This window comes from Notolepis coatsorum (genome assembly GCF_963971535.1).
Source record: "Notolepis coatsorum genome assembly, chromosome: 16".
NCBI lineage: Eukaryota > Metazoa > Chordata > Actinopteri > Aulopiformes > Paralepididae > Notolepis > Notolepis coatsorum.
The window spans coordinates 58,536,363-58,552,132 of NC_140180.1; the positions used below are offsets into that span (position 1 = coordinate 58,536,363).

Below are 15,770 nucleotides of genomic sequence, written 5' to 3' on the forward strand. Positions count from 1 at the left end.
TGAATATGCAGCTTGACGTTGACAAACACTTCTTCTTGTGGACCTTTTTTGTCACAACAGTCTAAAGGTATTGTTGAACATTTATTATTCAGGATTCTTTTACTTGAAGTTACTTTAACACCTAATAAACATACACAACATTTCAGGCCTTTTTTCATTGTTAATAACATCTTTGGAGCAGCTGTATGTTTTTTGGCATTGCGAAATGGCAAGATGGACTATCATAGACAGATGGCATAATTCTAAACAGTATCTTTTTTCTATATCGTTTTAAAAGTGGTGATGAAGTGTCATCTCACGTTCTACTGTGGTGTTTTTCTTTCTTCCACTCTTTTTTCACTTTACATGTCCTCAACCATTTGGTGTATCATACCTGCTCTTAATGCAATTTATATGATTGAAAATCATTCCTTTCTGGCTCTTAGAATTGTATCGTTATCCCTTGTACCGGTTCTTCATTATTAGGTTTCAGGGCTGAACGACGTGGACAAAATATCATATTGCAATTACTTTAACAGATATTGCAATGTACATAGAGTATAATATAAAGTATAGTCTTAATTCTGCATTTCCTGAGTCAGTTGAATTAAACCTCTTCAAGTAGAATACTGTGAGAATATATTTACCTGCTTTATAAGTATAACCCTGTGGCAGCAAGTTTCAAGTTTAGTTTTATTTGTCACATATAAGGTACATTATAGTGAAATGCTTGGTCCTGTATGACCCTCCTGAGATTGTGCTTCATACAGTAAACATTTTATACAAAATATACAATATACAAAACCAAAATGTACAAAATGCAAAAAACTAAATGCAAAGATGCTAAATGCGGTCTTCTGTTGGATTTCTCAGTGATGACCAATGTGACTGAGTGAAGGACATGAACATTTGCCATGACTCTTCTCAATGGTTGTCTCGTTGTTTTTTATTTGCGATATCAATATGAATTGAATATGAGGGCTGGAAAATGTATCACATTTTATTTTCAATTATGATTTTTTTAGCCAGGTCAAGCCTTTGAGCCAGGTCATGTTTTTGTTTTTCAGTTGAATTATATTGAAAGGAAATCCACTATTAAAAATACATATTTTTATTTAAAAGTTCAATAAAATGCACGATGTTTCCAGTCAGTTCAATAAAATGCATGATGTTTCCAAAGTCAGTGAGTAATCCTGTTTATACAACGGCATGCAAATTTCTCGATTCTGATTGGCTGAAACAGTCATTTTACACGTCTTTATTGGCAACAATCCACGCTGCTGGCCCAGGACCCGCCCACAACCGACCCACATCACATCACTCCGCCGGATCACAAGAAGGTGGCCAATAATATTTACAAATGGATATGTTAATGGCGACTAAACGACTAAATATGAAGCGATTCTGTCAAGGGGAATGTGTTAGCCCTTTAAACAATGTTGGATGATGTAATTGATGGGTCTTGAGGCAATCTAGAACAAAAGAAAAATCGCGGTTTGATTGATAGATTAATTGATTGATTTAAATTTCTACTTCCTTCTTGCTACTGACTGCAGCGTTCTCTCTCACTGTCCGACGCTGGCGTACCCACAAACACACACACACACATACACACACACACACACACACACACACACACACACACACACACACACACACTGTGACACACACACACACACACACACACACGCACACACACACACACACACTCCTGTCTGCAACAGCGGGGGAGTCAGACTGAGAGAGAAGCAGCGCTGTTTTAAGTGAGCATGGTCTATTGAATTGATTGATTGGTTGATTGCTAATTTTATTACTGTACCCCTGGTTTCCAACTGGTTAAGTTTAGGCTAAAAGAAATAAATAAAAAAATAGGGCGAAGAAAACGTTTTTTTCCTATGCATTCCCTTAACAATTGTGTGTATTGAGCCGTACTGTATTGTACCCATTCTGCATCTGGTAATAAAATTTTCAATCAATCATTCCAATAATACACAGTTGGATGTGTTAGTTGGTTGGATGCACTTCAAGCTGCTTCCACATGAGGCAACTTCTCTCAATCATTCCAATAATACACAGTTGGATGTGTTAGTTTGGTTGGATGCACTTCAAGCTGCTTCCACATGGAGTTGTGGGAACTACTTTTTCTGGCGGATGATTTTTTCAATAAATCTTCGATTAATGTGTGTTTATTGTATAGAAATAAGGTTGGATGAATCTGGCAGTTGTATAAAAGCTTTACACCACGTGCAGTCGTGATTTGTGACCAATAAACCATGCCTAGGGGGGTCTAACGACCCTCGGCTGCGCCTCGGGCCTAACAACCACCCCTAGGCATGGTTTATTGGTCACAAACCACTCCTGCGTGTGATGTAATGCTTAATTATACAACGGCATGCAAATTTCTCGATTCTGATTGGCTGAAACAGTCATTTTACACGTCTTTATTGGCAACAATCCACGCTGCTGGCCCAGGACCCGCCCACAACCGACCCACATCACATCACTCCGCCGGATCACAAGAAGGTGGCCAATAATATTTACAAATGGATATGTTAATGGCGACTAAACGACTAAATATGAAGCGATTCTGTCAAGGGGAATGTGTTAGCCCTTTAAACAATGTTGGATGATGTAATTGATGGGTCTTGAGGCAATCTAGAACAAAAGAAAAATCGCGGTTTGATTGATAGATTAATTGATTGATTTAAATTTCTACTTCCTTCTTGCTACTGACTGCAGCGTTCTCTCTCACTGTCCGACGCTGGCGTACCCACAAACACACACACACACATACACACACACACACACACACACACACACACACACACACACACACACACATACACACACACACGCACACACACACTGTGACACACACACACACACACACACACACGCACACACACACACACACACTCCTGTCTGCAACAGCGGGGGAGTCAGACTGAGAGAGAAGCAGCGCTGTTTTAAGTGAGCATGGTCTATTGAATTGATTGATTGGTTGATTGCTAATTTTATTACTGTACCCCTGGTTTCCAACTGGTTAAGTTTAGGCTAAAAGAAATAAATAAAAAAATAGGGCGAAGAAAACGTTTTTTTCCTATGCATTCCCTTAACAATTGTGTGTATTGAGCCGTACTGTATTGTACCCATTCTGCATCTGGTAATAAAATTTTCAATCAATCATTCCAATAATACACAGTTGGATGTGTTAGTTGGTTGGATGCACTTCAAGCTGCTTCCACATGAGGCAACTTCTCTCAATCATTCCAATAATACACAGTTGGATGTGTTAGTTTGGTTGGATGCACTTCAAGCTGCTTCCACATGGAGTTGTGGGAACTACTTTTTCTGGCGGATGGTTTTTTCAATAAATCTTCGATTAATGTGTGTTTATTGTATAGAAATAAGGTTGGATGAATCTGGCAGTTGTATAAAAGCTTTACACCACGTGCAGTCGTGATTTGTGACCAATAAACCATGCCTAGGGGGGTCTAACGACCCTCGGCTGCGCCTCGGGCCTAACAACCACCCCTAGGCATGGTTTATTGGTCACAAACCACTCCTGCGTGTGATGTAATGCTTAAATAATCCTGAATAATCAGGATCTCAATATTGACCAAAATAATCATGATTATCATTGAATCGAGCAGCCCCATTGCGTAGGCCTACTGGTGATTATGACACCACAGGTAAATAATTGTATTTTGTAATCTCCTGTGCTCCCATCATTGAGATGTTGAGATCGGCTCCATCCCAGAACAACCTAAGTGAAGAGGACAGTTCTGCCTCTGACGCAGGTTCAGAGGTCAGTTTTGGACCTGCAGCTGCTGAGACTGATCGGTTCGGCTTCATTCTGACCAATGGATCCACGGCTGGGTGAGTTGTCCAAGATACTTAATTAGCACTGTGGACCAAGAAAACATGTTCTTGGACTATGTACCCATGTTCACTAAACGTCCTGCTGATCCCTATTTTACATCATAAAACAATTTCAAAAATCATCACAAAGAAATGGTGTCCAATTAATAAAATATAAATAATAAAAATATAGACAGACAGACAGACGGACAGCTATACAGTAGATAAATAGATAGAGAGCCAGATAGATAGTAAAAGAACTGTGTGGCACAAATAATTTAATATCTTTAGTGAGGCAGCATAACACATGACCCGCAGTCCCCAGCAGCCTCTCTACACTCTCCCCTATTGACAACATCCTGACTGTTGCCATGGAGACCACTGCACCTCACTGTGTGGTTTTCCTGTTTTGTTTTGTGGTGCAATCTCTGTCTCTCTCTGACGATTATACAGAAAAAGTGCATGCAGTTCAATTTCACAGACTTGTGATTTAGCGGGAGTGTGATTACAACTTGTTATACATTGTAATGGTAATTAGACTGATAGGTTCATGCATGTATACTATGCCTAGATTAGACTGTGTATTTCTGTGTATACCCTCAATTACACCAATGCATCACACTTTAGTTATCTCACTAACCAAGATCCCCACTTGAATGGGTGGCAAGATGGCCTAGACCAGAGGTTCTGAACCTTTTTGGTTTGTGACCCCTTTAGCCTTTAGCCTTTAGCCACCCCTACACAGTCAAGCCATAGACGGAACGGTCAACTCAGACACAACATAATTATAAAAGAAATTCAGGCTATTTAACAAAATTATTGGAAGAGGAAATATTAAATATTTCATGAGAAAAAAAGATTATAAACATGATTATGTATTTGTATATCTTTTCACTGTTAGATTAGATTAAAATGCATTGTCATGATACAGATACAATACAATGAAAGTGTTGTGAAGGGCCAGATTAAACCGAATATATATATTTACTTATATATATATATTTAATTGTATTTGTATATTCTCTAATATTCCCTGATATCCCTTGTATATTCCTTGTACAATATGCATTGAATATCCATTCTAGCCTACTGAACATCCCATAATAGTCTCCATTCTACTATTGGTCGAGACCTTGGTGCCAGGCTGCCATACCCCTCAGACCCAGTTCAAACGTACCGCTCCACATGTACGAACAAGTCCTAGTTCCGCGTAGGAATCTGACTACCGCACCACTAATGGGACTATTTGTTCATAGTGCGTATATATACTGCGCTACTAAAGTAGGACTTCCTTTTCAGTCCAGTTTCTTACCCTCCAATAGAGTCACAGACGTAAAGCCTCCCCGCGACGCCACGTGTGGGAGTAAGGCCAAGTTCGCCCACCATCGGTATTGAGACATCGTGTATATTAATATTTGAATAGTCATATTTGGCACTATATCGTCGAGTTGGACGTAGTCTATTAAGCTAATAATAGTCTGTTAATATATAGTGCTTCGTGCGGTGAGAATACTACCGTGGTCAGTACCCCATCGTTTCGGGCAGAGAACTGGCTGCTTATCCAGGGTGGTTGACCCCACGTGAAGCTGCACCCGAGGAGCCCCAGAGCCGACGAGCGAGTGGACCTGTATACCGGATTATTCTACCGACGACAGCCCGCCTTCCCCGGCACGGATTATGCTTTGTATACTTTGATTATTCCATGGATAAAGACCCCCGACACTGCCGTGTGTTGGAACCCCCCCCCCCCTGGAGAGGACGCAAGGTGAGGAGACGCTCTGCAAGACGAGGTCGCTTCACGTCTCTCCCCCGTGGACCGGAGAGAGCCGGCCCACAAAGAGTCCATCTGCTTTCATCTGTGGTCCAAGGATCGCCGGCGCATTGAACGGCACTACAGTGGGTTCACCTGGTATACCCTTGGCCGGATGAGGCAGCCGGATTCTACCCCCCCCCCCTCCTACTCCTGTCGGCTTACAAGCGACCGGATTAACCCCCACTAGTGTATCCAGTATATAATCATTAAAGTATCATTGCTGTTATTCCCTTAAACTATTCCAGGTCGTATATGTACCACCTGCGCCTTCAGAGATTGGACATTCTCTATTGATATACCGACGAATACTCTTGCCATAAAAGTGCATACTAATTTCCATTCATAAATGTGATTGATTTGATTAAGTGCTTGCTCTACACACCATCGCTGTGTAGAAATAAAGACCTATTTCTAATTCGTACATTTGTGTTGGATCCGTTTCATCTACGTGACAGTGTTCATCATAATATATTTATGCCGTGTACTGGGTGGCCGAATATTAAGTACAAAGGTAGTGGTAGTAAGTATCATATCTAGTAATACAGTCAGGGAATTGTACCCCTCAGTTACAATTGGTCCTTCGAGCCGGATGGTAATTAGTGTAATATTAATATAGTGTTATTAATATCGAAATGGCCTATGATGAACACTCCACGAAACGATCCTCCTAACCAACGCCCGCAGCGCGAACGACGGCTCCCTCAGTACTTAGAGGCTTACGCTGTCAGTCAACAACCTAGTCTTCTACTAACAGTAAACGCGGTAAAACTAGAAAGTAAAAGTATGTCTAACCCCAACGCCCAGACTACCCCGACCATAGAGGCCCCTACGGGCTCTAATGTAACTGACCAAGTTCACGGTGGGGACCAGTGGGAACCAGACATGACTTCACACCCCGCCAGTACTGAAGAAGTAGTCCCCGATGAGTCCCGGGAGGAATACAACGCTACCGAGAGAGAACTCGGCACGGAAGAAGACGGGGAGAGCACCGTGGAGATAGAGCTCCAAGGCTCCGCAAGGAGTACCCCGAGGGAAGGCTCCCCTATACAACCGCCTTCTCCCAGCGAGGCAGAGAGGACCCTACAGCAGGCCTTCCTCATCAGCCTGAACGCCGCTGCTGAACGCGACCGACTGCAGATCCAGCAGCGGAGCGAAGAAGAGCATATACGTCTAGAACTAAGACGCATTCAGAGAGAAGAGAATGTGGCCCGAGACCGAGCAGACAGCCAGCGAGCAGCTGCTGGTGCTCTACGGGACGCAGAGCGCGACAGACAGCAAGCGCAACTAATAGAACAGCTGATCAGACGGACAACACCCTCTCCCTCCGCCAGAGGCTCCAGGAACTCGTCTAGACACACCTCCAGGGCGGCATCCCCTAGCCGAGTAAACAACCCTGAACTTGACCAACAGACGAGGTCTATACCCCCCACAGACCACCTCCCCCCACCGGTCCAAGCGAGACCTAGCAACCGGGAAGGAGCAGCATATCCTGTGGAGAGGCTAAACCAGAGACTACAAGCACTGGATGACCTAACCGAAGACGAAGAGGAAGAGGAGGAGAACCACGCCCGACGACAGCACAGTACTCTACCGGACCAGGAGGTCCGGTACAGCCCAGGCTATACTCCCGCGGAGCTGCGCTACAGACCCCGACTCTATACACGGGTGAGCACGACACACGACCCGCACCGAGGAACAGCACCTGGACAAGCGGGCCATGGTACACTGCCGGTACCAGCCCATACCAAGGAGCGGGAGGAGACTCGCCTAGGAGGCCTCTCCCCCAACGCTCGCCGATGTATCCACAGTCAGCGTCATACATTGGCACGCCTATGGTACCCGACTTCACCCAAGAGAACCGGGCCCAGTATACAGAACTCCGCATGTGTCTGGAGACCATGTTGGTGGATGTATTGGATGAACGCCATAAATACGCCATCCTACTGAAGCACTTAAAGGTACCCCGCGCACATAATATAGCGCTCGCCTACGCGACTTCCACCACCCCATACACAGCAGCACTGGTAGCATTGGACCAGAGGTATGGGCGCATATGGGATTACGTGATCCAGGAGATCCGACACATCGACCGCTTACCCCCAGCAATAGACAATCGAGCACTGGACGACCTGTCCATCAGAGTGCAGTCCCTGGTAGGGATGTTGGGAGCGCAGAGAGAGAAGGGGAGGCATGAACTTTACGCCAACTCAAATGTGGAAAGGATCTTGGAGAAGCTGCCGCCCGCTCGACAGGAGCGTTTTAGGCGACAGAGGGACCACCGAGACCCGAATGGCCCCGAACCGAACCTCCTCGATCTAGCAGACTTCCTGGCGAGAGAAGTCAGCAGCCTACGGCTAGATACATTCGGACGGAGCACCCCTGGCTCCAGAGAAGGAACCAGACGACTAAATGATGGAAGAAGATCGGTGACTGTGATGCACCAATCGGAGTCAGTACCGAGCAGCAGGAGCCACAGTACCCCCTCCAGAACGGAGAAGTGGAAGATAGTGTGCCCCTACTGTGAGAAAGAACACTGGCTAGCGCAATGTGACTCCTTCCCCAAGCTGAACGCGGAGGAAGCAAGTCAATGGATAAAGTCCAACAAGCGCTGTTTTCGCTGTGCGCGCTCACACATGGCAGCCGAATGCCGCTTAAAGAAAAGGTGCACCAAGTGCGATGGAGCCCATCTGGACATACTTCACGACAGTAACAGACGGCGCCCTTCACCCGCACCATCCAGCAGCAAAGCGAGCGTCATGTACATCGATCCCGCCAGCAGCAGTGGAGCCCGAGTACTCCTAAAAGTAGTGCGTGTGACACTAAGCTACCAGAATAAAGTCCTGGACACTTACGCCGTCCTCGATGACGGGTCAGAGAAGACCCTGCTGCTCGCCTCCGCTGCGGCCCAGCTAGGGCTGCGGGGAAGCGAAACCCAAATGACAATTCGGACAATAAGACGAGATTTGAAGACGATAAAGGGCGAGAATGTCTCATTCTCTATCGCAGCAAGCGGCCAGCCTGAGCGACGGTACCAGATTACAGACGCTTTCACCAGCCAAGAAATAGGACTGTCGCGGTACACATACCCCGTCGCCAAGCTGATGGAGAAATATGCACATCTGCGCAAGTTACCGATCCCGCTCATAGACAATGCTATGCCGACCCTGTTGATAGGCTCCGACCATGCAGACCTCATTGTCCCGATAGACCGGGTTCATACCGGACCCCGAGGCTGTCCTGCAGCAGTCGAGACCCGTTTGGGATGGACTCTCCAAGGCCCGCTCGCCAAATCTCTCAACCGAAGTACAGCCACTAGATGTCTCCACTCCCGAGTCACGGAGGGAGAAACCGCACTCCTGCAACACGTAGAGCGGCTATGGACCTTGGAACAAATGCCCTTTAAGAACGGAAAGAAAGACATTCGCTCTAAAGATGACATTTACGCCATTCACCTCCTCGAGACAGGGACCAAGAGAGTCCCGGTCAACGGCGTGTTGAGATACGCCACGCCACTCCTGCGGCGAGAAGGAATGCCTACTTTCCACGCCAAGACAGACGCCACAGAACGGTACCTGCTGAACACGGAGCGGCGCTTAGCCAAGAACCCCGCCCAAGAGAGTGTATACCGCGCTGAGATTGAGAAGCTCATCACAGCGGGACACGTCACAAAGATGGACATTAAAGAGGCTGACCAGACCACTGAATCGTGGTACGTGCCTCACCACAAGGTCCATCACAACGGTAAAGACCGCATAGTATTTAACTGCAGCTACCAGATCGGATCCCAAAATCTGAATAAAGAGTTACTGCCCGGTCCCACACTCGGCCCCTCCCTACTCGGCGTTCTACTCCGCTTCCGCCAGGAAAAGGTGGCCATCAGCGGGGACATTAAAGGAATGTTCCTGCAGGTGAGATTAGTAGAGGCGGACAAGCCCCTGTTACGGTTCCTATGGAGAGAGAAGCCAGGAGATGAGCACCCAGCCATCTACCAATGGGAAGTCCTCCCCTTCGGAACGACGTGCAGCCCCTGCTGTGCTACATTTGCACTACAGAAACATGTAGCAGAGGACCCAGCAGCGGACGAAGAGGTCCGACACAGCGTAAAGAACAGCTTCTACGTAGACAACTGTCTACAAAGCCTTTCAACCCAAGAAGAAGCCGAGGCTCTCCTGATTAAACTCCGCGCCTCATTGATCAAAGGCGGCTTTGATCTCAGGCAGTGGGCCAGCAGCGATCCGCAAGTACTGCGCAGCCTCTCCTCCGAGGACAAGGCAGCCAGCAGCGAGACCTGGATGGCTACAATCCCGGGAGAAGCCCAGGAGATGACCCTGGGATTGGTGTGGCGATTCAAAACAGATTCGCTTCACTACAGACACAAGCCCCTGACTACGGAACAGGGAAGGCCGGCGGCGGCGCCGACCACCAGACGGAGTGTGTACACAACACTCGCCCGACAATATGACCCGCTAGGATGTATTCTACCGTACACCACCAGGGCAAAAATGATTGTACGAGCATTGTGGGACAAGGACCAGGGCTGGGACGACCCCATTCCCGCACACCTTGCATCCACCTGGAGAGAGTGGGAGATGGAGCTCCACTCACTCCCAGGCGTTGATATGCGCCGAAGCTACTTCCCACCCACGGTGAGGCCAGAGACATGTAAAATGGACTTACACGTCTTCAGTGACGCCTCAGAGGTCGCATACGGATCAGTAGCCTACTTGCGGGCCCAAGAGAAGGGGGGAGAGATCTACACAGCATTTGTCCTCGCCCGCTCGAGAATAGCCCCACGCAAGCAACAATCTATCCCACGTCTAGAGCTCTGCGCAGCCCTAGCCGGAGCGCACCTAGCCACGCTCATCCAACGTGAGCTCACCATACCGGTGTCTAGAACAATCCTGTGGTCAGATTCCACGACGGTACTCGCCTGGATCAAATCGGACTCATGCAAGTACAAAGTCTTCGTGGGAGTCAGAGTCACCGAGATTCAAGACTTAACCGAAGAGTTAACCGGAGAAACAGAGTGGCGCTACGTTGATACAAAACAGAACCCAGCTGACGTCATCACCCGGGGGATGCCCCTGGATGACCTCACCCGTCGCAATGTCTACAGTGACGGCCCCGCATTCCTAAGACTCCCGGAAGGACAGTGGCCCATGCCTATCCCGAGGGAAGCAAGTCCAGAGGAGGTGGAAAATAAGAAGTCTGTGTTCTGTGGATTGAGCACCGTAGCCTCCACCGACCCTAACATAGATGATTGCACGTCCATAGAGAGTGCACAACAAAGAACATTCCTGCGGTACCACCCGGAGTGCAAGTCCCCCGCTGATATGTCAGCAGCTAACTACGAGGAAGCAGAATTGCTTCTACCGCAGCGAGCCCAGAGAGACAATTTGACAGAAGGAACAGTCGTCATGATTATTGATCAATCACTGCCCAGAGCTATGTGGCCGGCCGGCCGCGTAAGCAAAGTGATCACCGGTGCCGACGGCAAGGTCCGAGCAGCTGAAGTGCTCGTCCAGGGTCGCACTTACACCCGTCCCGTGGCGAGGCTCATAGAACTGCCCCGACTCCCAGACACAATCGATGATGACCATGACCCTATAACCCTATGACTTTGTGAAGTTGACTGACCCCTACAGCAAACCCTTGTGTAAATAGACAACGCGATTAATCTGTCTCTGTTTAACTGATTAGGTCTGGGACCAATCAGGGGGTGGCTGTTGTGAAGGGCCAGATTAAACCGAATATATATATTTACTTATATATATATATTTAATTGTATTTGTATATTCTCTAATATTCCCTGATATCCCTTGTATATTCCTTGTACAATATGCATTGAATATCCATTCTAGCCTACTGAACATCCCATAATAGTCTCCATTCTACTATTGGTCGAGACCTTGGTGCCAGGCTGCCATACCCCTCAGACCCAGTTCAAACGTACCGCTCCACATGTACGAACAAGTCCTAGTTCCGCGTAGGAATCTGACTACCGCACCACTAATGGGACTATTTGTTCATAGTGCGTATATATACTGCGCTACTAAAGTAGGACTTCCTTTTCAGTCCAGTTTCTTACCCTCCAATAGAGTCACAGACGTAAAGCCTCCCCGCGACGCCACGTGTGGGAGTAAGGCCAAGTTCGCCCACCATCGGTATTGAGACATCGTGTATATTAATATTTGAATAGTCATATTTGGCACTATATCGTCGAGTTGGACGTAGTCTATTAAGCTAATAATAGTCTGTTAATATATAGTGCTTCGTGCGGTGAGAATACTACCGTGGTCAGTACCCCATCGTTTCGGGCAGAGAACTGGCTGCTTATCCAGGGTGGTTGACCCCACGTGAAGCTGCACCCGAGGAGCCCCAGAGCCGACGAGCGAGTGGACCTGTATACCGGATTATTCTACCGACGACAGCCCGCCTTCCCCGGCACGGATTATACTTTGTATACTTTGATTATTCCATGGATAAAGACCCCCGACACTGCCGTGTGTTGGAACCCCCCCCCCCTGGAGAGGACGCAAGGTGAGGAGACGCTCTGCAAGACGAGGTCGCTTCACGTCTCTCCCCCGTGGACCGGAGAGAGCCGGCCCACAAAGAGTCCATCTGCTTTCATCTGTGGTCCAAGGATCGCCGGCGCATTGAACGGCACTACAGTGGGTTCACCTGGGATACCCTTGGCCGGATGAGGCAGCCGGATTCTACCCCCCCCCCCCTCCTACTCCTGTCGGCTTACAAGCGACCGGATTAACCCCCACTAGTGTATCCAGTATATAATCATTAAAGTATCATTGCTGTTATTCCCTTAAACTATTCCAGGTCGTATATGTACCACCTGCGCCTTCAGAGATTGGACATTCTCTATTGATATACCGACGAATACTCTTGCCATAAAAGTGCATACTAATTTCCATTCATAAATGTGATTGATTTGATTAAGTGCTTGCTCTACACACCATCGCTGTGTAGAAATAAAGACCTATTTCTAATTCGTACATTTGTGTTGGATCCGTTTCATCTACGTGACAGTGTTCATCATAATATATTTATGCCGTGTACTGGGTGGCCGAATATTAAGTACAAAGGTAGTGGTAGTAAGTATCATATCTAGTAATACAGTCAGGGAATTGTACCCCTCAGTTACAGAAAGCAAAGGTGATGGTTCAGATTGGTACTTGGTATCGGCCAATACAGGAAGTAAAGTACTCAGAATCAGTATCGGCAGTCAAATAGTGGTATCGGTGCATCCCTACAAATTACAACGTAAGCTTCCTCTGTGTAAGTGATCTCAGCACTGCAGAGCAGGTGAAGAGTGAAGAGCACACTGTGACACCGGCTCTATTGTCTGAGATTGATAACGGTCGCTGCGTCCGGAATGCTTACCTGCCACCATGTATGTTGTCTCATGTCAGGAGCGAGGGCCCGCCCCCTGAGCTGGTCAGGCAGAGAGAGGCCAAATGGATCAACATCATCACCCAATGGGATTGCGTTGTGCAGAAGAAGACCAGCAAGGTGTGTCCCAAGAAAAATACCTCAATATATACATTTTCTATAATATTCACAACTTTCTTTTGTGGTCCAATTGAATATAAATGATGGTTGGATATTTGCCACAGCAGCAGGTATTGACTATACAACAGAAACTTAAACAGCCAAATGTAGCAGCGTTTGACTGTTGGCTGGCGTTAATTGATTCCTATCTTCCCCTGTGTGGCAGGTCAAAGAGCAGTGCCAGAAGGGCATCCCAGCTTCACTCAGAGCCAGGTGCTGGCCACTGCTGTGTGGGGCTACCAACAAGATGAAACACAACAACATTTACAAGGTAAAGGAGGAAATACATCTAATAGGTGAGGTGGAGAAGAAGACAATGCATCTAATAAAGAAGGAGAAGAGGAGGAGGATGAGAAGAAGCAGCTTTTCTGCCTTATGAGGAAAGCACAGTGTGTATGTTTCTTGGGTGATTTCTGTGGCACGTAACTCCATATTTGTATAGTTGCCGTGATGCCGTCGTTAAGCATCTGTCACATTTGGATTCAGGCCATTCCTTCAAGCTGTCTCTCTGGAGGTTTGGTCCGTATCCAGCCTCTGACCTGCTGTCAGCTGCGTCTACTTCTGGAGGCTTGGTCCGTATCCAGCCTCTGACCTGCTGTCAGCTGAGTCTATACTTCTGGAGGCTTGGTCCGTATCCAGCCTCTGACCTGCTGTCAGCTGAGTCTATACTTCTGGAGGCTTGGTCCGTATCCAGCCTCTGACCTGCTGTCAGCTGAGTCTATACTTCTGGAGGCTTGGTCCGTATCCAGCCTCTGACCTGCTGTCAGCTGCGTCTACTTCTGGAGGCTTGGTCCGTATCCAGCCTTGGACCTGCTGTCAGCTGCATCTACTTCTGCCCTCTTTACCGAATTAAATTCAGCTGACAGTGATTCAAGGAGCTGGATCCTGGCAAGTGGCAAGTCCATAGGATTTCTAGAATTATTTGACCATACAATGGCCGGATGCTGCCATTGATATCACTGTAACATGGAGGTTTTATTATTAGAAAGGCATGCTATTCATATTTGAATTTTGTGTATACAAGTATTATACAGCTGGAAGGGGGGGGGGGGGGTAATTGTAATCTTTATGTTCAATTCCATTTATTTGAGTTAGTATTCAGTATGGGTTTGCTTAGTTTAGTTAATTTTCTATTTGTTGAAAATATTTAGTGTCGTTTTTTTTTAATTTAGTTTGAGCTTTAGTATAATAATCTTTTCTTTTTTGTAATATAGGGCACATTTGCCCCAAGTTCAGAATATATATTGTGTAATATAAACACAACTGAGTCGTGTAGTCTCAATAAACATAAAGCACCAATACCTCCTCACAATTGCAGTGTTGACAAAATTGTAGAAATTGAAAGACATTTTCATACACAGTACACAATATCGTTTTTTTTTTTTTTTAATTTAAATTAAAACATTTAGTTCAGTAAACTAAAATGTTTTTATTTTATTAAAACGTTTTTAGACCTTGTTTTGGTTTTGGTGTTTGTTTTAGTTAACTATAATAACCATGATCCCCACTCACCAGTCCTCTCCCTGTGTGTCTCAGTCTCTGGACTCCCAGCCTGCTCTACAGAGCTGGGTGGATGTGATAGAGAGAGACCTGGACAGACAGTTCCCCTTCCACGAGATGTTCCTTTCCAGAGACGGACATGGGTAAACAGCCCCACCTCTCTCTCCTCCTGCACCTGTCAGTTGGCAGAGGCAAGAGAACAGAGGAGTCTTCATTTCATAAACTTACATTTCCTTCTATGTCCTGTATCCTTTGGCTGTGTAGTGTATGGGAATCTTCACCAGTCTGTATCTCTTCCTTATAGCTCAGTCATGATAGAAAGTGTTGTTTGGTTGTCAAAAAGTAGTGTGTAGAAATGTTAGCTTATGAGTAATAATTACATTTTCTAATTTATCTAACAATCTTTTTTTGTTTTGTTTCATCATGATGTGGTTTATGGTGTGTGCATCGTTAATGCTCACTGATGTTTTTCTTGATCAGTAGTATCAACAGTTAACAGATTAATATTTATATATATATGTGTGTGTGTGCGTGTGCGTGTGTGTCCAGGCAGCGTGGTTTGTTCAGAGTACTGAAAGCCTACACTCAGTTCCAGCCTGATGATGGATACTGCCAGGCCCAGGGCCCTGTGGCTGCTGTGTTACTGATGAACATGCCTACTGAGGTAACATCACAATACAGAATCATTAAATACAGTTGATCAAAATTGTAGTCTGTATCAATGATTCTCCTTCACTAATTTCTCTTCTCTTGTCGTCACAATTCTTTTTATTTTCCAAACAAAGTTGTGTAGTACATATATATATATATATATACACACACACACACACACTTATATATATATAATAAATAATTAAGAACTCTGTAGTATGATTTTAACACAAAATATCCAGGCACACTGGCCTACCACCACAGAGACCCAGGTTACATTTCCGGCAGTGGTACCTTTGGCTCGGTCAGTCGTCCCTACAAACACAATTGGCAGTGTTTGCGGATGGGAAGCCAATGGGGTATGAGTCCTGGTTGTACAGTAGCAATACAACTCCTACTG

The 15,770-nt window shown here is 46.2% G+C and overlaps 1 protein-coding gene across 1 annotated transcript in view; it reads left to right on the plus strand.

Moving 5' to 3' along the window:
- The window catches only part of tbc1d10c (TBC1 domain family, member 10C), a gene marked incomplete at its 3' end in the record, with an annotated part of 26,462 nt that continues 10,692 nt past the window's right edge, over positions 1 to 15,770 (plus strand). Inside the window, exons 1-6 of the mRNA XM_084332033.1 lie at positions 1 to 67; positions 3,716 to 3,858; positions 13,081 to 13,180; positions 13,386 to 13,490; positions 14,756 to 14,862; positions 15,269 to 15,383. Of these exons, the coding sequence (XP_084188159.1) occupies positions 3,716 to 3,858; positions 13,081 to 13,180; positions 13,386 to 13,490; positions 14,756 to 14,862; positions 15,269 to 15,383 (570 nt within the window). The 5' untranslated portion in view covers positions 1 to 67. The remainder of the gene's footprint in view (positions 68 to 3,715; positions 3,859 to 13,080; positions 13,181 to 13,385; positions 13,491 to 14,755; positions 14,863 to 15,268; positions 15,384 to 15,770) is intronic.